A 26,963-nucleotide genomic window follows, 5' to 3' on the forward strand; every position below is an offset into this window, starting at 1 on the left:
CCATCATCCAATGGTCCCACTTCTTCCCTCGCTGGTTGCTTCCCCTTCACGTACCTGAAGAACAGTTTGAAGTTTCTTGCTTCCCCAGCCAGCCTCTCTTCATATTCTCTTTTTGCTTTCCGAACCACTCGGTGACATTCCTTTTGGTGTTTTTTGTGTTCCTTCTGGTTGTCCTCAGTTTGGTCTTTTTTCCATTTTCTGAACGATATTTTCTTGTCACCTATCGCCTTCTTCACTGCATTTGTTATCCACACCGGGTTTTTTTGTTTGATTCTTTTTGCATCCTTTCCTAAACCTGGGAATGTACAGGTTTTGTGCTTTGTGCACCGTGTACTTGAGTAGGGACCAGGCTTTCTCTATGGTCTCCATCTTCCCTGAGCTGCTTCTGAGTTTCTTTCCCACCATTTTTCTCATAGCATCGTAGTTCCCTTTTCTGAAATTGAGCGCTGTCGTTGTGGTTCTCTTCACCTTTGATGTTCCTACTTCTAATTTGCACTGGATCATGTTGTGATCGCTGTTTCCTAGTGACCCTAGTGTTTTTAAATAAATTTTAAATGTATCTATCAATCAGAAAAATCTTTAATTCATTAATCATTCTTTGAATATTTCAGGCACTGTTTTGGCATTTCCCCTGACAAAGCTGGTAATGGTGAAATGGAGGAAACAGGATACTGGGCTAGATGGACCTACTGGTCTGACTCACTAGGGCTCTTCTTATGGATCTTCTTATGTAAGAATCTATTCTTTTACATATATTTCAAATGATTGGAAAGTTTATTTTTCAACAGCAGTTTTGAATGGGTCATTTAAAGGTCACATTTCCCTCAAATCTGGCTGCTATCTTTGAGAGCTGTGAGCATAAGATGTACCCAGGATGCTAATATTCCAAGTTTATTTTTTTATTTTTTTTTTTATTAATTTTCCATTCTTACAGCAATTAATTCACATATAATATAATTAATTATTACATAACATTTGTAATTACAATCAATACATCATATCATAAATAATAAATCCCTCCCCAATCCTATATATCTACTACCAATGTGCTAAGAAATCTGGTCAGTAGAATATTTAGTCAATGGTTCCCAAATTTTCTTAAAATTATGAAGATTCCCTTGTTGTAACGCTATTACTTTTTCCATTTTGTATATATGACAGACAGAGTTCCACCAGAATGTATAATTTAATTTGGTATAGTCCTTCCAATTTTGAGTTATTTGTTGCATGGCGACTCCTGTCAATATTAATAGCAGCTTATTATTATTTGCTGAGATCGGACTCTGAGTTCTCATTGCAGTGCCAAATAGTATGGTGTCATATGAGAGTCCTACGTGATTTTCTAATAACTTATTAATTTGGGGCCAAATTAAATTCCAAAAGGCATTTACACAGGGACAGAAAAAAATTAAATGATCTAACGTCCCTACTTCTATTCTACAATGCCAGCATCTATTGGATCTAGTACTATCTATCTTTTGCAGGCGCGTCGGGGTCCATAACACTCTATGTAACAAGAACATCCATGTTTGATTCATAGATGCTGACCTTGTAGACCTTAATCTCCAGGACCAAAATCATGGCCATTGAGAAGCAGAAATTGTCTGTCCAATCTCAATACTCCAAATATCCCTAAGTCCAGTTTTCTTTTTTTTATTTAAAAATCCATATAACAATTTATACCATTTTGCGGCTTGGTGACCCAAAAAATCCGCCTGGAAACATAAAACCTGCAGACTATATTGAGTATTAAGATCTTTCCAATCAGGGAACCCTGCCTGAATGGCCTGCTTCGATTGCATCCATTTAAAATATTGTGTTTTATTTAAACCGAATTTATTTTGCAATTGTGAAAAACTAAGCATTGATCCTTCTGAAATGACATCATTCAATGTCCGTATACCTGCAATTATCCATTGTTTCCAGACGATCTTAAATCCGCCAATCTTGATCCTGGAGTTTACCCAAATAGATTGATTTAGTGATTTAGCTATTGGTTCTGGTGATAGATTACTGATATATCTTAATGTTTTCCAAGTATCTAATAAAATTCTGTTATCTTTGTATCTTCTAGGCATTGTTATACTAATTAAATGTTCTAAATATAATGGGAACAGGAGCCGCCATTCTAAATATAACCAATCTGGTACATTCTCCATGAGATCTGGGAGGATCCAATACATACCCTGTCTTAGAATATAGGCTTGATGGTACCTATAAAAATTTGGAAAATTTACCCCTCCCTCCACAATTGGTCTTTGTAATGATACTAAAGCAATTCTGGGTCTTTTCCCAAACCAAACAAATTTTGTGAGAATATTATTTAATTTTTTATAAAATGACCCCTGAAAAAATATTGGTATCATACTCATTTGGTAGCAAACCACAGGCAATATCATCATTTTAATTGTTTGAACTCTTCCCCACCAAGAAAGATGTAAAGGATTCCATTGCTCACACATTTCTGTTATTTTTCTTAATAAAAGTTTTTCATTTTCTTTGACTGTATCTTCAATAGTATTTTTGATAATAATTCCTAAGTATTTTAAACCATCATCTTTCCAGATAAATGAATATGAATCAAATAATCCTTTGGTACAATGAACATTAATTGGAAGAACTTCAGATTTACTCCAATTAATTTTATATCCAGAAAATTTACCGAATTTCTCTAACAGGTTAAGCAAACATGGAATAGTATTCCCCGGTTCTCTTAAATATAATAAAATATCATCTGCATAAGCAGAAAGTTTAAATTCCCAGTTGGAGAATGGGATTCCTTTTATCTCCTTAGTTTGATTAATTGCAATTAATAAGGGTTCCAGAACAACATCAAAAAGTAAGGGGGACAAAGGACATCCTTGTCTAACTCCCCTACGCAAGTTAAATCTATCTGATAAATTATTATTAATATATAATCTTGCACCAGGAGAGTTATACAAGTTTATTAAAATTTTGGTATCCCACATTTCAGTTATAACCTTCTAAGCGGTTTAAGATATAAAAGGGGTTTTTTTGGGGGGAAGGGGGAGGGAGTAGAGGAGGGCTGTGTGATTTAGTAACATAGCAGATGACGGCAGATAAAGACTCAAATTGTCCATCCAGTCTGCCCAACCTGATTCAATCTAAAAATTTGTTGTTTTTTTTCTTCTTCTTCTTCTTCTTAGCTATTTCTGGGTAAGAATCCAAAGCTCTGCCCAGTACTGTCCTTAGGTTCCAAATACTGAAGTCTTTGTCAAAGCTCATTGCAGCCCATCTACACCATACCAGCCATTGAAGCCCTCCCCAGCCCATCCTCCATCAAACAGCCATATACAGACATAGACCGTGCAAGTTTGCCCAGTACTTGCCTTAGTTCTTCAATATTTACTATTCTTTTCTGATTCTAGATCTTCTGTGTTCATCCCACACCTTTTTGAACTCCGTCACCATCTTCATCTCCACTACCTCTCTCAGGAGCGCATTCCAGGCATCCACCATCCTCTCCGTAAAGAAGAATTTCCTTACATTGCTCTTGAGTCTACCACCCCTCAAGCTCAAATTATGTCCTCTAGTTTTACCATTTTCCTTTCTCTTGAAAAGATTTTGTTCTACATTAATACCTTTCAAGTATTTGAACGACTAAATCATATCTCCCCTGTCCCTCCTTTCCTCAGTCTAAGGTATACATATTCAGCGCTTCCAGTCTCTCCTCATATGTCTTTTGGCACAAACCTCCTATCATTTTCGTTGCCCTCCTCTGGACCGCTTCAAGCCTTATTTTAACAAAACATGGAAGTGAGGGCAGAGGGGAGAGCTACAATTCTATGATAGGAAAGGAGGGAGTGGGAAATCTATAGGCTACCTCATATCGTCCAAGATTTTTGTAGAAAATAGAGAAGAGTAGGGTATCATGATGAGTCAAGGAATGTCTTCAAGTCTATTTCAAATCTATCTAATGATGTTTGGAAGAGAATTCCAAAGTATGGAAAAAAACGATTGTCGGATGTGCTTATGGATGACAATTTAATATGATGATCTGAGGGTTCTTGTACGTATGTAGGTAATACGGTTATAGAGGTTACAGCAGGCTGAAGCCCTTGTGACTTCTAGAGGCAAAATCCCAAGTCTCTTAACTCTTTGTTGCTTCAGACAGAAACTCAGACTGCAAGGCCTTACCCTGAACTAGTGAGAAAAGGGTGAGCTACATCCAAATCCCTTTATCTTCCTTTACTTTGAGATGAGTGGCCAAAGGCCTGATTTATGACAACTTTTATCTCAATGTTCCTTTATGGGACAAAGCTTAATAAGTTAGGTTCTCTGTGCGAACTGCTCCAGCAGCAGCCCAAACCACTGCTTTTATCTAAGGGCTCACCCTGCTTGTATTCTCATGCTCAGTGGGATGTAGAAAAAGACATCTGGGTAAATATCGGCAGTGATTTTCAAAAGTCTAATGAAATGAGAAGAGGAGCCTGGAACACTCTGTGGTAACAAGAAATAGAGCTGGGGACGAGGGTAATACTTACACGGGGGCGATGGATGCTCTCAGCAAGGAGGAGGCCTGCAAGTACAGAGATAAGCAAGACATTGTATTACAAACAGCACCTGGAAAGAAAATATTTTACAGCATTATTTTGAGATTTGCTTTTTAGAACTCCTGTCTTTCAAAGTGCTGCCCGTGAGACAGCCAAGTGAAGTTCACAAGGATGGTGACAAAGAAGATGGTGTCTCCCAGGAGCCACCAGGATTATCAAAGCTAACTTTCAAGGAAAAGCACTCAGGATTTGAAATTCATTCTACTTGGACAAACAGGATGAGTCAGCCAAATGGCATCGAGCTCTCTTTTGAAAAAGTTCATTCTGGGATGGGCCAATCAATCCTTCCCACCTACCCCACCACCACTTCCTGGCATGTATCAGTTTACTTCCTCCCTCAATAAGGAAAAGCATCCAGGATTAGAAAGAGTTCATCCTGATTACGTTTACTGGCATTTCATAGACATACTGCCCTATCTTGGAGAGGTTTCGGGCAGGGTACATATTTTTTCCCCAGAGTTTAATGACATGTTGTGCAAAGAAATATTTTCTCCAGTTTGTTTTAAATCTGCTACTTAGTAGCTTCATCACATGCCCCCTAGTCCTAGTAATTTTGGAAAGAGTGAACAAGAGATTCACCTCTACCCTTTCCGCTCCACTCAGTATTTTATAGACCTCTATCATATCCCCCCTGAGCCATCTCTTCTCCAAGCTGAAGAGCCCTAGCCATTTTTGCCTCTCCTCATAGGGAAGTTGTCCCATCCCTTTTATCATTTTTGTCGCACTTCTCTGTACCTTTTCTAATTCCGCTATATCTTTTTTGAGATACGGTGACCAGAACTGCACATAGTATTCGAGGTGCGGCCATACCATAGAGCACAAGGTCATTATAACATTTTCATCTTTGTTTTCCATTCCTTTCCTGATAATTCTTTACATTCTATTTGCTTTCTGCTTTCTTAGCTGCCACCTAACATTGAGCTGAGGGTTTCAACGTATCTTCAATGATGACACCTAGATCCTTTCCCTGGGCACTGACTCCTAACACAGAACCCTGCATCACGTAGCTATAGTTTGGGATCCTCTTTCCCACATGCATCACTTTGCACTTGCTTACATTAAACATCATCTGCCATCTTGATGCCCAGTCTCACAAGGTCCTCTTGCAATTTTTCACAATCCTCTTGTGATTTAACAACTTTGAACAAATTTGTGTCATCAACAAATTTAATCATTTCATTAGTTTCATCTCTACATCACTTATAAATATGTTAAAAAGTGGCAGTCCCAGCACAATCCCCTGGGGTGAGGAATTTTGTTATTTCTGTGTAGGAAACTGACAATCTGTTCTGTTTTGTGGCATAGAGTATATGTTATTGTGTTGACATCGTTTTCAGCTTTCTATGCGGTTCTGTATTTAGGCCCACTGACATGAGCACATCTCAGCCAACCATTGCAAGGAAACTAATTTAGGCCTCTTAATGGCATTAAAGAATGCTAACACTTTAGTACATCTATCCCTTAGGGCAGGGGTCGGCAAATATGTACAAGATGGATTTGCATGCCCTGCCTTCTTGAGATGCAAATCTATCTCTTGCATATTTATTGTGGAGATCCTGAAAACCTGACCTGGCTCTGGCTCTCGAGGACCGGAATTGCCAACACCTGCCTTAGGGCTGTATGTCGGATAGAATCCAGTGGAATCCCCCAACCTGACCCTTTGCATATGAATTGCACGCTGTGTGGGCTACTGCGGATGCCTGGCTAAAGGACTTTTCACACAGATGCTCAGGAGTAAACAGAAAAAAACTGCACAAAATTACAGGGCACAGAGTTTTTACACCTCTTTCTTTGATTTTCTCTGTATGCCTGATATCTTTGCATTTTGCATAATACGAGAAGAAATGCTTATCTGGTTCTCTTTCTCCAGGATTGGCTTTTTAAAGATTTATGTGTGAATCCCTAATATCTGGCTTACTTACAGCTAAGTTCACCTACTATTGTTCCAATATTACAGAGAACAGCTGACAAAAGAAACTGGATACTGCCTGGATATTTAATGAAAACTAAAAGTGACACTCAAAACAAAGCAGGCTATTCAATTACTTTAAGAACGCTCAGGTTTCAGATTTTCCTTCAGGTGTCAAAGAATCAAAAGCGAAGTGCTTTCCGTCATAGGGAGCTTGTGAATCCAGGGAACTCGGTATTTCCCGTATTACCTTTTCCAGGACTGCAACTTGATATAATAATCAACTAATTGAAAACTTATAAGTGTCTATTACTCTCTTCCACTCTCAGATCTTATAGGTGTCCGGAAAAACCCATACATGTCCTCTTTTTAGAGGAATGTCTGAGTGCCTGGGGGGTTTAACTTCCAGACGTGGCTTCATGTGGGGGCCGGGCTGGGGGCAGAATGGGAGCAGTGGGGCAGGGCCTTGTGCCCTCTTTCTTTTTTTACAATGAAATCTGGTAACCCTATATAAGTGTAGCCTCAGATAGCCAACAGTTTGAAGGGCATAAGAACATAAGAGTTGCCATAGTGGGACAGACCAAAGGTCTTCCAACAGTGGCCAACCCAGGTCCCAAGTACCAGACGAAACCCAAAGAGGAGCAACATTCCAGAGCTGAGATTGTGATGTCATAAGACCTCATTCCACCAGTGCCTTAGAGCCAACTTCAGCACACAATGGTTTGATTGTCCTAGACTTGATTCACATAAGAGCTGCCATACTGGTACAGACTGAAGGTCCATCAAACCCAGTATCCTGTTTCCAACAGTGGCCAACCCAGGCCCAAGTACCTGGCAAGATCCCAAGTAGTAAAACAGATTTTATGCTGTTTATCCTAGGAATAAGCAGTGGATTTCCCCAAGTCCATTTTAATAATGGCTTATAGACTATTCTTTTAGGAATTTATCCAAACCTTTTTTTTAAACCCCACTAAGCTAACTTATTTCACCACATTCATCAGCAACGAATTTCAGAGTTTAATTGCATGTTGTGTGAAGAAATATTTTCTCCAGTTTGTTTTAAATCTGCTACTTAGTAGCTTCATCACATACCCCTAATCCTAGTATTTTTGGAAACAGTAAACAAGCGATTCACATCTACCTTTTCCACTCCACTCAATATTTTATAGACCTCTATATCATCACCCCTAAGCCATCTCTTCTCCAAGCTGAAGAGCCCTAGCTGCTTTAGCCTTACCTCAAAGGGAAATCATCCCATTCAGTTTATCATTTTCGTTGCCCTTCTCTGTACCTTTTCTAATTCCGCTATATCTTTTTTGAGATATGGTGACCAGAATTGCACACAGTATTCGAGGTACGGCCATACCACAGAGCAATCCAAGGGCACCTCATTTAAGCAGCACTTTTAGGAGTGGCAGGTCTTAACCAAACGCCATCTCTGTTACCACAGAGACCCAAGGGTATCACCTCCATCACAGGCTGCCAGTCCCGATTCCTCCACCACAATATCTCAAATTTGGCATATACTCCTTAAGTTAAAAAAAACAAAAACAAAATAGCTATCAATCCCTTTTTGTCATCACCCCAATTATGCAACTACCCAACTGAAAGCCTTTCTCCTAATTTTGGATTATCACATCCCCTCCCTTCTAGGGCAACAACTGCATTGTGGAATACAGTTGAGAGGGCAAATGTCCAGTCATGGACATAAGTTTCAGAATTCAGTCTTCAGTGAAGAGTGAAGCTTCCAACAAATCACAAAATACTGTATCACTTTACTAAAACTTGTGCTCAAAAGAACTCAAGCTCTACATTTTTGAAATATACATATGAAAACAGAAGGAAAATCCTCAGATACTTCAATGGCACTGACAAACTGCATTCAATCTTTTATCAAATTCTATCAAAACCTTTTACAAATCTGTGGTTAACCAAAGAAACTTAACCTGAAGGCTACAGGACTAAAGGCAGTGTAATGTGCTGTATCTGCTCTTTCCCTGACGACACTGCAAAACACTGGCCACAGTCAGTCAAATATAGAAGGCTTGCCCAATATCACCCGACACATTCAAGTTAGGTTTGCCTTTTTTTTTTTCTTCCAATTCTTTATTCATTTTTTCATCTTCCATCAAGTATACAATATTACATCAAAAGAATCATACACGATTCTAGAACTTTGCAGCGCACGAAGATGGCTGGGTAGAGGATTAGCTCTGTTGTGACAGGCAAATTTTATTAAGATTTTGGCAGTTAAAATTAAAGAAAAGTGAAGGAAAAGAGAGAATTGAAGTAAGAAATGGCTTCAGGTAAAACTAGTAAAAGTAATCTGGTGAATTCAGGAGCAGGAAGTAAAAAAAGAACAAAAATGGATTCGGTATCCCCGACAGCGGTCCCGTTGCCTCAGGAAGAAATTGATAACAGTGATTTGATGAATGAACTTCAGAAAATTAAAGAAATAGTAAGTGATAACGCTAAAAATATAAAAGTTGTGAAGGAGGAAATAGAGAGTCTGACAAATAGAATGCAGGCAGTTGACTTCAAAATTGAGCAGTTAGAAAATCATGCTGAGAAATCTGAGGCAGAGATGCTGGTGTGTAAAAAAGATCACAGAGAAATAGAGGCGTTGAAAAAGGATTTTGAAGACTTATCAAATCGTGAAAGAAGGAATAATTTGCGTCTGATTGGGATACCTGAGGGGATTGAGCAGAATGATCCTATTCAATTTGTGACTAATTTTATCCCAAAGATCTTGCCATTTAAAAGTTCTTTTCCTTTGGAGATAGAAAGAGCACATCGGATACCGATGAAAAGATCAAATAGTCAGAAGGGTCCCCGTCCAATAATCTTTAAGCTGCTAAGACATCAGCAGGTGGTAGAGACTATAAAGCTGGCTAAAACAAACAAGGATCTTAAATGCCAGGATTCTAAGATCTTTATAGTACCTGACTTTGCAAAAGCTACAGCCTACAAAAGAAAACAGCTTTTGGATTTAAGACCTAAACTGAGAGCAATGGGAGCAAGATATGGATTGATATACCCTGCTATTATGAGGGTAACTGATGAGAATAAAACTTATAATTTTGAAGAAGCAGGCAAATTACAGGAATTTCTAGATCAATATAATTTGCCTATGGTTTCATGAAAGTATTTAGAAAATGTAATAAATAATATACTTAGATTATTTACTTAGAAAAATATTTTCTAGAAAATTGTTGCAGTTAGGTTTAAGGGGGATCAACATTTCAAACAAGATTTAAAGAATAGAAATGAAAAATTTTAAAGAGACAATAAGAAAAGAAGAAAAGAAGATTTTGACAAGGTAAGAAGAGGGATGGAGCATATAGGAAGTGAAGAAAATATGAGGAACAATTATAAGATTTGGATGGTTTCTTAATGTGAATTTATAATTTGCATTTGAGCGTGATTGAGATAATAATATGAGGACACATAAATGCTGCATTGGAGAAATGTGGGAACTTAGAATATAATAAGATGAAAAATACAAAAGACTATTGATGTAAAGAGAAGAAGATGTGAAGATGGACTGATGGAAATGACTTGAGCATTATTTAGATTTACAATTTGCATCTGAAATTGACAGATATAAGGATGATGTTGCAAAAATACTTTATTGGAGAAAGATGAAATAGCAATCTGCAAGAAGATGGAATAAGAGACTGAAACAGCAGGATGAAGATGTACAAGTGTTACAGTTGTGCAGAATGGAGAATAGACTGTAATAGATTGAAGATGCAATGAAAATTAATGAGAGTTTAAAAAAATATGAGGTCTGCTTGGTTGAAATGTTTGATCCTTCTTTTGATGTAAGGTTAAAAAAAAATGAATATTATAGGATGGAGTGATGTATGTTCCATTGAATTGTGAGAAACTTAGGTTAGACAAAAAAAAAAAAAAAATAAAATAAAATAATATTAATCTTGGGAGGGTATATATTGTAAGAAATGGTTTCCGAAATATTGGGTATATCCTTTTATAAATATATTAGAGGTATAGGATGGAAGAATGTTTGGAAATTTGAATGAGGGGGGAAGTATATAATAAAGAATTATAGTAAATATGGGTATTTAGGGTATTGAAGAATGGATTGACTGCAGGAGAATTTAGTGTTGGTTGTTTGAAAGATTAGAGAAAGAAAAATTAGTATGTTATTGCCTGTGGGGAGTTTATTTTTTGCTCAGTAATATGTGCGTTTCGAAGTTTGCATTTGTGTTAGGGGAGGGGAGGGTGGAGGATGGTAATAGGGGGGGATGGGGAAAGAGGGGAGGGGGGAGACTCATATATTGTTTAAGGAAAAAGAAAAAATGTATATTTTATGTTTGAGTGGATTATATATGTATTTTATATTTTATTTGTAAAATGGGTTTTAAAATTTTTTCTTTGAATGTAAATGGCCTTAATCACCCTATAAAAAGGAAAAAGGTATTGGAATATATTAAACAACAAAATATAGATATATGTTTCTTGCAAGAGACACATTTGTCTGGAACAGAGTCTATGAAGCTGACAGATAAGTGGATAAAACAATGTTTATTTGCACCAGCGGTAAAAAAGAAGGCAGGAGTTGCAATATTGATTAATAAAAAATGTCCAGCAACATTTAATATGGTTAAGGCAGATCCTCAAGGAAGGTGGTTACTTGTTGACATGAGCATGGGCAGTAATACAATGGCGTTACTAAATATATATGCATCTAATTCGAATCAAAGTGAATTCTTTAAATCTCTACAACAATTAGTTTTACCACTGGCTACTACTAATTTAGTGGTGGCTGGGGATTTCAATGCTGTTATAGATCCAATAATGGATAAAAAGCCTAGTAGAATAATGAAATCAATGGGATTAGATAATTTGGTACAAGTATGTAATTTAAAAGATATATGGCGTATTCTTCATTTTAATGATCGGGAATTTACATTTTGTTCACATGTTCATCAATTGTTCTCAAGAATTGATTATATTTTTGTTTCAGATCAGATGGTACAGCAAGTTATAAAAGCTGACATAGAACCAATAGTAATATCTGATCATGGTGGTATATGGATAGAAGTTAATTTAGTAGATCCAGATAATTCCAAACCTGTATGGAGGTTTGATAATACATTGCTTGCTGATTCTAAATTTTGCACAGAATTTCAAAATAAAATAAATGAATATTTTAGACTTAATGATTTAGAGGAAATTTCGATTGGAATTTTATGGGATGCTTTCAAAGCAACTATGAGAGGACAAATTATATCATATTCTGCATATAAAAAGAAACTGTTAAGAAAACAATATGTGAATTTGGAAAAAGAAATTAAAAATTTGGAATTAAAATTGGTTAATAAATGGGAACAGGAGACATTTCAAATATTGTTAAAAAAAAATGTGAATATAATGAAATTTCCTCTGGGTTAGTGAGGAAAGATATTTTTGCTCAGCAGGTGGTGTATTATGGTAGTGCAAATAAGGCTGGAAGATTATTGGCAAATTATTTAAAAGCAAAGAAAAGGAAGGAGAAAATAAGCATAATTAAAGATGAGCTAGGAAATTCTCATTCTCAAATTGGAAATATATTAAAACAATTTTTAAAATATTATAAGTCATTGTATTCTTCGGAGTCTTATTTAAATAAAGAGAAAGATGGGATGGATTTTTTGAGTTTAGTTGAAGGTCCTAAGGTTCCTGATCATATAAAAAGAAGTTTAGATAAACCTATATCATTAAAAGAGTTACAAATGGCATTGAAATCCCTTAGAGTTGGGACCGCTCCAGGTGGAGATGGATTTACAGTAGAGTTTTATAAAGAATTTCAAATTTCCCTATTACCGTATTTATTAAAATTATATCAGGATCAACTGAATAAAGGTTGTATATCAGGCACTATGGCAGAATCTTTAACTATTGTTTTGCCAAAGCCAAATAAAGATCCAACATTGGTTTCAAACTACAGGCCTATATCTTTAATAAATGTAGATGGTAAATTATTAGCTAAGATTTTAGCATTAAGATTGGCTAAAGCTCTTCCGCATATAATAGGAATGAATCAAACTGGATTTGTTGCTCAAAGACACTCTTCTAATAATACTAGACTGGCATTTCAGATGTATTATTTAACAAAACAAATTAATGATCCGGCTTTTTCGGTTTCACTAGATGCTGAGAAGGCTTTTGATCGTGTAGAATGGAGTTTCATGTATCAAGCTATGGAATGGTTTGGTATTGGATCCGGATTTATACAAATGATACAAGCATTGTACAGCTCCCCAACTGCTCGCTTATATATAAATAATAATTTTTCGGATGCTTTTAAGTTGCAGAGGGGAGTTAGACAAGGTTGTCCATTATCTCCTTTGCTCTTTGATATAGTTCTTGAACCCTTATTATTAGCTATTCGACAGGCAAAGGACATACAGGGTATTCCATGTGCTGGAGTGGAATATAAAGTATCTGCTTATGCAGATGACATCTTGCTTCATTTGAGGAATCCGGAAACAACAATCCCATGTCTACTGAAGGTCATAGATACATTTGGAAAATTCTCAGGATACAAAATAAATTGGACTAAATCAGAGATTTTACCTTTAAATGTGCATTGTACAAAAGGTATACTTGATTCTTTCCCTTTTATATGGAAAGAGGATGGAATAAAGTACTTAGGTATTTGGCTGAATAAAACACTTGAAGAGACAATGAGAATAAATGAAAAACTTTTATTACAAAAAGTTACAGAGTTGTGTGAGCAATGGAATCCTTTACATTTGTCCTGGTGGGGAAGAGTACAAACTGTTAAAATGATGATTTTGCCTGTGGTTTGCTATCAATTGGGAATGATACCAGTGTTTTTTCAGGGGTCTTTCTATAAAAAATTAAATAGTATTCTGGTTAAATTTATTTGGCTGGGTAAAATTGCAAGAGTGGCTTTAGTGTCTTTGCAAAGACCAATTGAGGAGGGTGGGGTAAATTTTCCCAATTTTTATAGGTATCATCAGGCCTATATCATGCGCCAAGGTATGTATTGGGTCCTCCCAGAGCTTTTGGAACAATTACCAGAGTGGTTAAGGGTGGAGAGATCACTTATCTTTCCACTTAGGCTTGATCTTTTGCTTGGTATAAAGGTGCCTAGAATACGTAAAGACAATAGAGTATTAATGGATACTTGGAAAACATTAAGGTTTGTAGACAAATTAACTACTGATTCTATTTTAAAATCGAAACAACAGACTATTTGGGTAAACTCCAAGATACAAATAGGCGGGTTTAAGGTTGTCTGGAAAGATTGGATTAAAGCAGGTATAAGATCATTAACGGAAGTAATTGATAATGGTAAGATGCTTGAATTTTCACAATTGCAACATAAATATGGTCTGAATAAAAAACAAAATTATAAGTGGTTGCATTTGAAGCAGGCTATTCAGGTGGGGTTCCCTGAATGGAAATCATTAAATGATCATTACAGCTTAGAATTCTTATGTTTCCAGGCAGATTTTCTGGGTCACCAGGCCGCAAAGTGGTATAAAATTATATCTAATTATTTGAATAAGAAGCCTAAAAATGGATTAAGAGATATTTGGAGCATTGAGATTAAGCATCAGATTAATGCATCTCAATGGCCACGTATTTGGTCTTGGAGAATTAAAGGTACGATGTCAGCATCTATTAGGCAAACATGGTTCTTTTTGTTGCATAGAGCATTCTGGACCCCTACTAGATTACAAAAATTAGATTGCTCTAAGTCTAATAGATGCTGGCATTGTAAAATTGAAGTTGGAACTCCAGACCATCTTTTATTTTATTGTCCATGTATTCAGGCATTTTGGATATCAATATGGGATCAAGTTAATATGTTGATGGAGAGTCATGTGGCTTTATCCTATGACACAGTGATTTTTGGAATGTGTATGAGGGCCAAATGCCAAATATCTGCAGCAAACAATAAATTATTGTTGATTCTTACGGGAGTGGGAATTCAACAGATAACAACTAATTGGAAAGACTGTTCTAGATTGAATTGTAATTTTTGGTGGAACTCAGTTTGTCATATGTATAAGATGGAAAGATTTCTTGCGATACAGAGGGGGTATTTTAAAAGATTTCAAGAGGTGTGGAGGCCATTAATTGAATATTATAACGAGTAAAGTTTATTTTTTTTCCTTAGGGGATAATATATAGAAATGGGATGGGATGGGAGGGATAGGGAGGGAAAAATATTGGAAATATGTTGTTATGAAAAATAAGGAGATATATGTAATAGGATGTATTTATTGTTGTGCAGTACTGGGTATAATAAAATGTTTAAAGTGTTTGAGGAAGAAGGATGGGGGGAGGGACAGATTTCATGTCAGATTAATTGTATTATCAAAAAGGGATGTATAATTATATATAAATTTGGAAGGAATATTTTATTGATATGGAAAAGGGTGGGAGGTGGGGGGGAATAAAAACATGTATAATAATATTATTTAAGAATGCCAAGTGTGTTATGTAAATTAATTGTAATAATACTGTACACTTGTTGAAAGAAATAAAAAGGAATAAAGATTAAAAAAAAAAAAAGAATCATACACATCACTTGAAATTCTTCCTCTTGTCATCTTAAATACTTAAATTATCTCCCTCCCCCACCCACCCTTTTCACAGATATTATAATTAAAAAATAACATACATGTGCTATATTCATAGATATTGATGAAATTTGACTAGTTAGGTTTGCCTTTGATTAACCACAGGTTTGGAATTTTTTATTTATAACAATTTCAGATTACACTTTACAAGCATCTACGTGCACCAGAAACACAGAAAAAGAAAAAGAAAAAAAAATTTGGATAAACATAGTGGTAACAATATCTGACCAGAATCAGCTTATAAGGAAGGAGTTAAAGATAAGGAGATCAAAAGAAGAATTAAGTTAACAAAAATAACATGCACGGCCAGGCTTGCTTCTAAGATACAGTCCAAAGAAAATGATCATCATCAACTTCCAAGTTTTTTCATATCAACAAAAGTTTTCAGTTGTCCAGGAACAAAAAGATATATTTCTTACCCCCCATGCCTAACCAAACATTTGCAGGGATATGCCAGCAAAAAGGATGCACCAAGACTCAATATCAATCTTTTCTGCATTCCTGTGTAGTTTTTGTAATGTCTGGATAAATCCATATCCTCTGTCCTTAGAATAAAGTTTTCCTTTCTGATGGATACATGTATTTTATTGGGGGGGAGGGAAAATTGGATGATTAATATTTTTATTTAATGGTTGGATTTCGGTTGTATTATGAAAATTTCATTGAAGAATTGTTGGGTGGGGGGGAAGGGTTATAATTTTTACTTTAATGGATTATATGTATAAGAATGTCAAATGCTGTATATTTTATTAGTAATGTAAAGTTTTAATATTAATCACTTGTTTGTCAGTTTTAAAATGAATAAAGAATTAAAAAAAAAAAAAAGAATAAAGTTTGAAGACTATTACAGCATTCAAGTCTTGCTCGAATAGAAAGAATACAATGAAGGTCTCTCTTATAGTTGAATCGGTTATGGATTCCTCCAGTCATAGATAAGTTGGACCTGTTGTATTTGTCCCGAGTTACCTGAGCCCTGGGTTAATTTAGAAACAGCTGAGATATAATATATTCGATTTAGAGATGGAATAGCTTCAGGGGAAAACTTCAAATTCTTAACCCAGTATTTCTTAAACATTTCTAAAGCAGAGATCTCAGTGGCTCTAGGAAAATTTAGATTCAAATGTCTATTGAAATTCTCGATCTGCTCTATTGTCTTCTATCAGTAACTACTGTATTTCTAAAGTCTTGGAGATTCTTAATATCACTTTCCAAACATTGGAACTGGCTTGAGGTATCAATTTTAATAAAGTCTAAAGATAGAGTTAAACTTCAAAATTAAAGCAGTTACCTCCTCCGTTAATTTGTTAACTGTAGAGGTTAATTCCTGTAAAGCTTGCCAAATTTGATAATATTGAAATTGTCATGGGAGCTGGCATGTTCCCATCGGCTCCAGAGATCTCATTTCCACACGGCTCAGGGCCCACACCTGGAGCCTGTTCTTCCATAGTTAAGAGGCTCTTCCCTTAGCGCAAAGGCAACCGCTGGACATGGTGATGGACTAGAATCTGGGAGAGAAAGAGTGATGACATGCCCCAAAGCAGCTCCTTCATCACACTGCAATGCACGGTCCTCTTCCCCAGGACCGAATGTTACAGCCCTGATGGCGTATCACTCAGTCCATTGCCGTACTAGCGAGGATGATCTGGCTGGCGCAGGAACTGCTTTGACCACCCCTTCCTCTTCGTATGAGGCATTCTGAACCATAAGCAGCAAATAGGAAAAGAAGCTCAAAGTAAGCCTAACAGAGAGCCTTCACAATGATGCTGTAAGAACCATCCAAGGGCAAGAAGAGTTTTGCGAGTAGGATGCTTCAATCCCCTAGCTGCTTCACAAAGGAAAAATTTACATTAAAACAGACAGAGAGAAATAAAACACAATGGGCTGAATGATATATCAGTGGTATTCCCTAAACTGAGCTTTCTATATTAGCACTTGCACCCAGGCCCTGCATCCAATTTCAGGCGTGTCCATTTGCGCTCTCAGAAAGCTCACTCCTAAAGTTAGGTGCAGATGCCCCTTTGAGGAACGACCCTCCATTTCTGTTCCCCCCTCTTTGGTGCCATGGATCCTGCGCCTAAAGTTATGCAATTGAGCTGTGCATGGAGGTGCCCAAATGTGTATATGCAACTCAAAGTGCCAATTATAGAATTGGGGGAATCCCTTTTTCCTTAGACCTGACACAGAAAATTTAATTTAAAAAGCTGTTTCACCTTTTGCACATATCATAAGACATCAACAAGTCAACTTCAGATTTAAGAATCCCACAAAATAAAAATCAGATTCATTGGGTAAAGTCAGGTTTTTTTTCTCTTCATTATTTCAAAGCTACTAAGATACCCAGTTTCAGGAGGAAGATTTTAGGCCAGTCCTGGGGTTCTGACCTCAACGTGTAGACACAAGAACAACAAATGCCATGTGGTTTGGGATGCAACTTCAAAGCCAGAAATGGCCCAAAAGACTCCCACCTGGAGCTGGGTAACTTAGCAGCTCCGGTTAATCAGATGCCCCCACCTGGGCAGATACCTGCACTGACCACTAGGGGTTGCAAGGGATCCTTTCACTACTTCCTCCCAGCACAGCTGTATTCCCTCCCTTCGCTAGTACATCAGCTCCGTAACTGACCTGAGCCACAGGACCACCCAGTCAACCTTAGATTAATCATTTCTTTAGTACTCAAGAAAGGTGCTTACTGTAGCAGACTTTAAGTGGTAGTATTCACAGCATGCAGAGGCAGCATGCAGAGGCAGGCTGAGAATCATTTTACGAGTCCTCCAAGGTTCAAGGCAGGTGTTTACAAGGCATGCAGAGGGGCATGCTGGTTTTGCAAAGCAATAATGGACGGCACTGTGTCACAAGATGCAGGTGTGTATGTAGGTGGCTAAATACGCGAGAAAAGAGAAGAGAAGGGAAGAATAAAAGCAAGCAATTGGAAAGGCATAAAGAAGAAATGGAAACTTACATATCCATCATCAGAGAGGCTGAAAGAGTCATATCCCTTTATGGGTCAACAGTCACACCCAAAAATAAAGAAAGCCAAATCAAAGTTAAATACAAGTAAGTAATTGATACTGAGAGAGAAAAAACCCCATTAAAATCAAAAGTTAAGCTGATTTTATAGATGAGACTACTAGCTTGAGCAACAAGACCACGGCATGGCAATGGAAACTTTTCACTGCACAAAATGAACGAACATTGCCCCAAATTGCTGAGTGGTGGTCATGGGGGTTTTCGATGGTCCAGTCTGTTCTACTTGGCAGAATGATGTTTGTCATTGAGGTGTCCTGTATGCTACATGCAATTTTAGATTTTGATGTATTTTAGGGTTGTTCGTTGTTGATGCGACGCGTATGTCATATGCAATTTGATTTTTATATGCAAGTGTGTAATTTGTTTTATAGAGTGTTTTTGATGTGATTTGTATGATAAATGTTATGTCTTATTTTGTATGTTATTATGTAACTCGCCCTGGATAAGGGAGGGCAATAAACAAACAAACAAATTGTCAGCTTTCTGGAGCAGACTTGGCCAACTTAGGGAGGACAAACTATGACTGTATAGGAGGCCTAATAGATAGATAAATGAACTAGAAACCAGGAGATGTGGGTTCAGATCCTATTGCTGACACCAGCACTGCCCACTTATTGTAGATGAAAGTAATCTGATGTAAAGTCCTTCAGGATAGGTATTATATATTTTTACTCCATACAAGACCTGATCTTAGACCATCCATGGACTATATGCTGGAAGCAGAAACAGGAAACTGACAGATCTATGGTCAGTCTTGAAGAGATCGATAGGCTTAAGAGCGATAAATCCCCGGGACCAGATGGCATCCTTTTAAGGTCATCAAGGAACTGAAAGGGACCATAGCTGAACTGCTTCAACTAATAGCCAATCTGTCAATTTAAACAGGAAAGATTCCGGAGGACTGGAAGGTGGCGAATGTTACACCGATCTTCACAAAAAGTTGTTCTAGTGAAACTTTTCCTGAGATCGAACCATACCATGTTGTGGTCACTGGAGGCCAACATATCGCCTACCGAAACCTCTGTGACATTTTCTCCGTTGGTGAGTATCAAGTCCAGTATCGCCTGATCCCTAGTGGGCTCTAATACCATTTGTTTGAGTTGTGCTCCTTTTATGGAGGTTAAAAGCCTTCTGCTGCTGCTGGTCATTGCGGAACGTTTGTTCCAATCTACATCAGGCATATTGAAGTCCCCTAACAATACTGTGTCTCCACGCAAAGTCAATGTTCAAGTACCTTGTATTGGTAATGACATCGATTGATTTGAAAATGGAGAAGCTGGATGAATTTGGATATGTGTGTAGGCTTCCTTGAGATCTAGGGAGCATAGCCAGTCGTTCTGATTGAGGAGAGGATATAGCAGGGCTAGAGATAGCATCCTGAATTTTTCTTTTATTAGAAACTTGTTGAGAGCTCTGAGATCCAGGATGGGTCTCAGTCCTCCGATCTTCTTGGGTATCAAGAAGTAACAGGAGTAGAATCCCTGCTCCTGTTAAGAGAGGGAAACTTCCTCTATGGCATTCAACAGAAGAAGAGATTGTACTTCCTGCAGAACAAGGGAGGACTGGGCAGGGTCCAAAACAGATTCTTTTGGAGGGTTGTCTGGTGGGAGAGTCTGGAAATTTAGAGAATAACCCTGACGAATGATGTTGAGGACCCAAAGGTCCGATGTAATAAGTCCCCAACGACTGATGAAGAATTGGAGACAACCTCCGATGGGCTGAGGTAAACTCTGTGATATGGGAATGGTGACTATGCTCCGGAGAAACACGTCAAAAGGGCTGAATTTGTGGTGTGTCAAAACTATTTCCAATTCACAAATAGGTTCTTCTTTCAGACTAAGGGGGTGGCCATGGGGGCCACAGTGGCCCCGTCCGTCGCCTGCCTATACATGTCTGAATATGAAGACAAATATGTCTACACTTCTACATGGTTTAGTAAAGTTGGTCTATGGAGAAGGTATATAGACGATGTCTTCTTCTTGTGGAATGGGGAGTGTGATGAATTGGAAGAATTCCTAAAAGAGTTGAATCCTAATATAACTCTTACTCATGAAGTAAGTAGTGATAGGGTATCCTTTTTGGATATCCAAGTAGTAAAATCTCAGATCAACTCTCAAGTATGTTATGATACTACTCTGTATAGGAAACCTTCCGATCGAAACACTCTCCTACACTATCATAGTCATCATCCAAAACCCCTCAGGGACAGCATCCCGTTGGGACAATTTTTAAGGTTGCGGAGGATCTGCTCTGAAGAGTGGGACTTTCAACAGCAGGCCACGCTTTTATACACAAAGTTTTTGGAGAGAGGTTACCCTCCCCGGGTAGTCAAACGGGCATGGAAGAGAGCCCGTAACTGCCAGCGGGAGTGGCTATTTCATCCCCAACAAAGGGAGAACAGTGGGGCCGTGGTATGTGTATTGCCTTATTCCAATCGAAGTCAACAAATTAGAAAAATTATTTTGAAACACTGGCCAGTGCTGCAGGTACATGAGAGCTTGAATGACATCCCTTTATTTGCTCACACTAGGGGCCGGAATTTTGGTCAGATTTTGAAACACCGTGACCCTGTCCAACAGAATAGAGAGGGTCCTCATGTACGTTGTCATCAGTGTGTGTATTGCCCTCATGTCCTCAACACTGACCAAGTGATAATTCCTCAAAGAAGGGGGCAAGAAATTCTATTTAAGAACAGGTACTAATTGTTTGTCATCTGCAGTAATATATTGTATTATTTGCCCTTGTAGGCTATATTATATAGGACACACTCGGCGTGCTATTAAAATTCGCATTGCCGAACATTTGAGCAATATAAGATGCAAACGTGTTACTGCCCCCTTAGTCAGTCATTGGATTGAACAACAGCACTCCATTGAGGAATTACAATATACTGTTCTTATGTGTGCTCATAAAAAATCTGGAAATATTACTCAACATCTTCTTTATTTAGAGCAGAAGTTTATATTTCAATGGCATACCTTGGCCCCAGCAGGATTAAACAATGATATTGAATGGTTTCAACTATAATCTTTCACTCATGATGTAAGGTAGTAAAGGGGAGTGTATTTAAAGCATGGCCTGCTGGGAAGTTCCTCTTGTCAGCAGTGCGTGTGTGTGCAGTATGGAGTGTTTGTGCTAGTAAGTTGCAGAGAGAGTGCTTATATTGAGTATTTCAAAATGTATTGCTTATTAAGTTAGCAAGCTGTGTGGTGCAGTGCTGATTTGAGTCATCTTGTAATTGTAGTACCCCTCCTGAAGAAGCCAGCAGGTGAAACCTAGGTTGGGGGGTCGGTATTGTGAATAAATGGAGGAGCCCGGAGCAGCTATGTGTATCATCCACACCATTCAAAGTTAAGTTGCTGTTAAATTTATTATTTTATTTTCTTCAAGTTTATGTGTTGTTATCTAGTCTTTGTTTGGTGGAGGAGACTGTGAACAACAATGATGGTCTCCTTAACAGTTGCTCCGTGAACTTGTTTCACCGGACCTCAGCTGCGGGTCTGAGTGTTCACTTAACCACATCAACTTGTGTTGTAATTTGTGTTTGGATATATGATGGCACACCAGAGTCTGGCCTTGTGCAGGATGGGCGAGATTCTGAATTAGAAATGGTTGTGAGACTATCGACCTCTTATACAAAGCCGCATGGCAACAGCTCCGAAGCCCTTTAAATCTCTGTGGGCTTCGGGGCCGTTAGTGCGGCTTTGTAAAAGAGCCTGTATGTCTTTATCTAGGAGTTACTGTCTAACACCTTGGATACTTCCCTCTTCTCTCTTGACAAAAATAAAATCTAAGACATCTACTGTTAAAAATTAAAGCAATAATTCAATTTTATATTGCATCACCTCTTGAAGCTCTGGACAAAATAAAGGGTTCTTTCACTAAGATGGAATTTTCAGAGTGCTCACTTACCAGGTATGTCCAGGTCTGCCAAACGTTAAAACAGAAATAAATACCCAGTGAAAAGTGTTTTGTAACTCTGAGGGTTCCTGTTGCTTAGTGCATGCTGGACATGTCTCAGGAGCCATCAAAACTCAGTTGACAAAACATAGAAATATGATGGCAGATAAAGGCCAAATGGCCCATCTAGTCTGCCCATGCACAGTAACCATTATCTACCATTATCTCTTTCTTTCTCTGAGAGATCCCACGTGCCTATCCCAGGCCCTCTTGAATTCAGACACAGTCTCTCTCTCCATCACCTCTTCAGGGAGACTGTTCCACGCATCTACCACCCTTTCTGTAAAAATTATTTCCTCAGATTACTCCGGAGCCTATCACCCCTTAACTTCATCCTGTGCCCTCTCATTGCAGTTTCCTTTCAAATGAAAGAGACTCGACTCATGGACATTTACATTACATAGGTATTTAAACGACTGTACCATATTATATCTTGGATTGTTAATAAAATTCTCTCAGCACCTTTGGTTCAACACTGATTGAATTTCCAGCATTCATGGCAAGATATAAGATGGTGTGTGACTGACTGTATACAACCGGGGTGGGAGAGTGGGAATCCTGAGTCTTTATTAATAAATTACAAAGAATAACAATGGTCACGGTGCTGAATTGGAACGGTGATCTTTGACTTGACTGTGCTTTTTGTCCAATCAGGCAGCCTGAGTTAGCCATGTGATTGTGAAACTAAAGGAGTGAGCAGGACGCCAACATCGCTGCTATTTTCTGGATATCAATTCCTGAAGGAGATGAAACATTGGCGGTTGGTCCGGAAGACCTCAGTCAATGTCTACGTTAAGTTACAATTTATTTTAGCTTTTCCATTTTGAATAATACAATTTAACTGTTTAAATTTACAGGACCAATGATGAGAGTTGGGTGAGCAGTGAGCAGGAGAAGTGTCTACTCACTTGAAATATGCCACAAAACATTTGCACAAAATGTCAAATAAGTGATATTAATGAGGACTGGAAGAGAATATTATTGATCTCCGTTGCAAAATCATGAGTTGTGCTGGGGTATATGTTTGGTATTTTGATAAAGTGACCCTGCACCTTATCTAGTGCCCATATAGAAAGACCCTTTTAAAATGCCATCTGCTACCTTTAGAGCAGGGGTGTCCAATGTCGGTCCTCGAGGGCCGCAGTCCAGTCGGGTTTTCAGGATTTCCCCAATGAATATGCATGAGATCTATTTGCATGCACTGCTTTCAATGCATAGTCATTGGGGAAATCCTGAAAACCCGACTGGATTGCGGCCCTCGAGGACCGACATTGGACACCCCTGCTTTAGAGTAATCTAGTGAAAATATAACGCAATCACATCCTTCCAAGTGCAGCAGGAAGCCTGACAATGAAAGCATTACACCAGAGAATGAAGCTTACAAGATTAATAACATGGAACTGCAGAAAGGGTGGAGAACAGCTAATAAATATACCCTGGCACTTCAATAACTTAAGAAGATAATTATTAATCTGGAATCCTGTACAATATACCAGAGCTGGACTTCGGCCCAGAACAAATGGTGCATTCCAAAAGGAGCTCAGGTGGATTAGCTCTTATTTTCAGTGTTCAGCTGTTGATTTAATATTCAAACTATTAACAAGAGGAAATGGCTGGGTTTTCTCTAGCTTCAGTCATTCAAACTATACCCAGCACTATGCTGCCACCAAGCAGTAAATATTTACCAATCAGCAAATTGTCAAATAAGAAAAAAGTAGCTCCTTCCCTAGGTTCAGTGGCCGAAAAAGAGCAGCCACGTCACTAGTCTGCTTCTCTAACACTTATGGAAACATATCAGCTTCCATACATAGATCAAATACTAGCTCACTCCCACCCCAACCCCCATGTTCATTACCCTGTTCCTACTTCTGTTCTCTACAGCTATGCCAAGAATGTTTAAATTTGATACAGGGCTAATCTCTACCATTTTCACAGAACGGACAAATTAGGTTCTTACCTGCTAATTTTTTTTCTTTTAGTCTCTCCAGACCGTCTCACCACCTCCACCTGCTGGCCAAACAAAAATTCATCGTCCCACGAGACTCTCGGCCTATCAGTGAGCTGTGCTGGTCTAGAGACTGAGACACTTAAGAATCCTCATTTTCCTCTTTGATTCATATAAGAGTCATATTTAGTCCAATATCCAGATCCCATCTTACCACAAAGCCTTGCTATAGTCAAAAATCACCAAAGGAGTTTATCAGACATTAGGAGAGTAGCCGTGGCAAATTACTCCAACTTTAGTGGAAGCCCAGTGTAGACACACCACCGCTCTGTGTCCTCTGGCTTCTATTCTTTCCTCTTTGGCTATGAGTGAGCAGCCAGCCAAGCTCCATCCCTCTTTTCACGCAATAGTCCTAAATACCCCACCGAGTACCACCTTCTGCGTCCTGCCACTCAAACGGTCTCTCTCCCAGGTTTTACCCTTCCCCCATACCATCTATCTCATTTACTAATCTTATTTGGAAGACTGCCTAAAGCAATACTAACTATTGGGGAATTGATTCTGACGGGATCCCGTCTGGTTTCAAAGTGCGGCACAGTTCTGCCCACTACTGAACTTAGAAGAGGTCTACAGTCACTCTCATCTCCTGGTTTCCAAATAATGGCCCTTTCAGTCTGCCCAACTATGGTTCTTCCATTTTAGACAGATCAGCAGACAGGGGCTCAATATTCAAAGCAATTTAGAGGCTTCTGCTTGGCTCTTAAACCAGACAATGCTGCTGCAGATCGATACTAAGGCCCAGATTCTCTATAGGGCACCTAAAAAGCAGCCACTGATCACATGGCAATCATGCGACAGTGCCCTATAGAGAATCGCGCCTCCGCGAAAGATGGGCTAGGATTTTCTGGGCCTCCATTTCTGTCACCTATTTATGTCGTGAATCGCACCTATATGTGTCATTTCCGGTGTTAGCCTTAGCCACAGTGGTCTTAAGTGCCATAAAACGCCTATGTAGGCGTGATTCCGGCACTGATAGGCACTTTATTTCTGCTGTTTTTCGCCATTTTAAATGGTGTTTCTCAATTAACTTAGGTGCCGGTAGGGTGCTTTGGTTTCAGCACATTTATAGATTATCCCCTTAAATGCCTATCCTGAAGCCAGCACTGGCGCTTAACCAGTTAAGTGCCGATATTCAGCCTTAACCAGTTAAGTTTAGTCCTGTCTTTGGCCAGTCTAAGCTAACTGCCCAGCACTGAATATCCAGGCTTAGAGATGGCAGCACCAAGCCTCTTAGGACCCCTGACTTCAAGGACAAGTTAAAGAGAGCCATGGAGGCTGTCAGCTCGTTTTATCCTGAAGGGGGCACCATCCGCTCAGTCATGTCAGCACTTTATAAACCACCTTTCTGTAATCTGACTGCAAACACGTCTTCTGCACATATGGAGCTCATTTTCAAAGCACTTAGACAGAAACCTAAGATACTTTGTGTGTCTAAGTGCTTTGAAAATGAGCCCCAGAGGCTCTGCCTCTCCACTTGTACGCACAGAAATACAGGTTAATAAACAGAAAGAAGAACATAAGGCAACACCTTTGCAAGACCATTAAACAAACAGAAAAAAAATAATATATTTGTGGAGTAGGTTGGGGAGTTATCACTGCCTTCCTCAAATTATTCCGACTGTTCTCTCTTGCTGGAACACTAACCTCTTTGTGTTCCCGTTTGCCACACCTTTTTTTAAATAATATTTTTTTTAAATCTAAAAGTCTGTTTCCTCAAATGGCAGGTAAAGTAGCATGTCCTCATGTCATCCCTGGGAGATATCACCGCATGGGTTTGGCCCTCGGTTTCCTGACATTCACTGTCAGATTTGTCACTGCAGGAGGAGACAATTGTGGGGCATGAGAGGTTCATTTTACTGTCATGAGATGCCTTTACTTACCGTTCCAGGCCTTGTGAAGTCGATACTGTGTGCCAAACTTTGCCTCATCTGGTTACTAAAGAGATGGACGCAGATGTTCTGCAGATATTCTGGGGTAATCTGAAATAAGAAGTTAAAAAAAAGGAGAAAATTATGGACTGAGCTATGCAGGCTAAGTGTGATATGGGAAAAAGAAAGGGATTGGGACTTTATAGTCTTACAACCACATTCCAAGTGGTTTGACGGGCTCACAATCTGTCTAATGTACCTGGGGCAATGGACAATTAAGTGACTTGTCCAAGATCTGAAGCAACATCAGTGGGATTTGAGCCCCAGCTTCCCTAATTCTCAGCTTGCTGCTCTAACCATGTTTGGTAACTCATTAGCAAACAAAAGGCTAGCAAAGCTTAAACCTGGTTTGTCCACCTACCAAAACAATTGCTAGGTAAATTTTTCTATGCTTGTTAGTAACTTCAATTTCTGTTACATTACTGCTGAACATTACTGTTGATGTAGCCAACAGGAAGACGTAGGCCTGGGGAGCTAAGAGCCAAGTGTTAAAAGTACCTCCATAGTACTACACTGTTCCCTCAGTATTCGCAGGGGTTAGGGGCAGAGCCGGCCCGTGAATGTTGAAAATTTGCCAATAACTTTTTGGACGGCTCTGACCCACCCCGCCTCCCTCCCGGCATCCCGGACCTTACCTGGTGGTTTAGTGAGCTTTTGGGGCAGGAGCGATCTTCCTATGCTCTGCCCCATGCAGATCACTCATAAGAAATGGCTGCCCTGAGCTCCCATCATAGTCTCGAGAGATTACGGGAACTCATGGCAGCCATTTTCAATGAGTGATCTGCACGGGGCAGGAGCGTAGGAAGATCGCTCCTGCCCCGAAAGTCCGCTAGACCACCAGGTAAGGTCCAGGATGCCGGGGGGAAGGTGGGAGGGAGATGGGGAAGGTCAGGAATGCAGTTTAAAAAAAAAAAAAAAATCACAAATAACCAAATC

The 26,963-nt window shown here is 38.7% G+C and overlaps 1 protein-coding gene across 2 annotated transcripts in view; it reads right to left on the reverse strand.

Annotated features, from left to right (window-relative positions):
* Positions 1-26,963, reverse strand: part of ARMC9 (armadillo repeat containing 9) — a 157,457-nt gene that overhangs the window by 91,368 nt on the left and 39,126 nt on the right. The window contains exons 8-10 of one of the 2 annotated variants that reach the window (XM_033958174.1): positions 25,980-26,078; positions 18,067-18,102; positions 4,506-4,540 (exon numbers count right to left, since the gene is read on the reverse strand). In XM_033958174.1, the coding sequence (XP_033814065.1) occupies positions 4,506-4,540; positions 18,067-18,102; positions 25,980-26,078 (170 nt within the window). The remainder of the gene's footprint in view (positions 1-4,505; positions 4,541-18,066; positions 18,103-25,979; positions 26,079-26,963) is intronic. The other variant, XM_033958175.1, reaches the window with a different exon arrangement.

The sequence above is a fragment of the Geotrypetes seraphini genome, chromosome 9 (genome assembly GCF_902459505.1).
Source record: "Geotrypetes seraphini chromosome 9, aGeoSer1.1, whole genome shotgun sequence".
In the NCBI taxonomy this organism is placed as follows: Eukaryota; Metazoa; Chordata; class Amphibia; order Gymnophiona; family Dermophiidae; genus Geotrypetes; species Geotrypetes seraphini.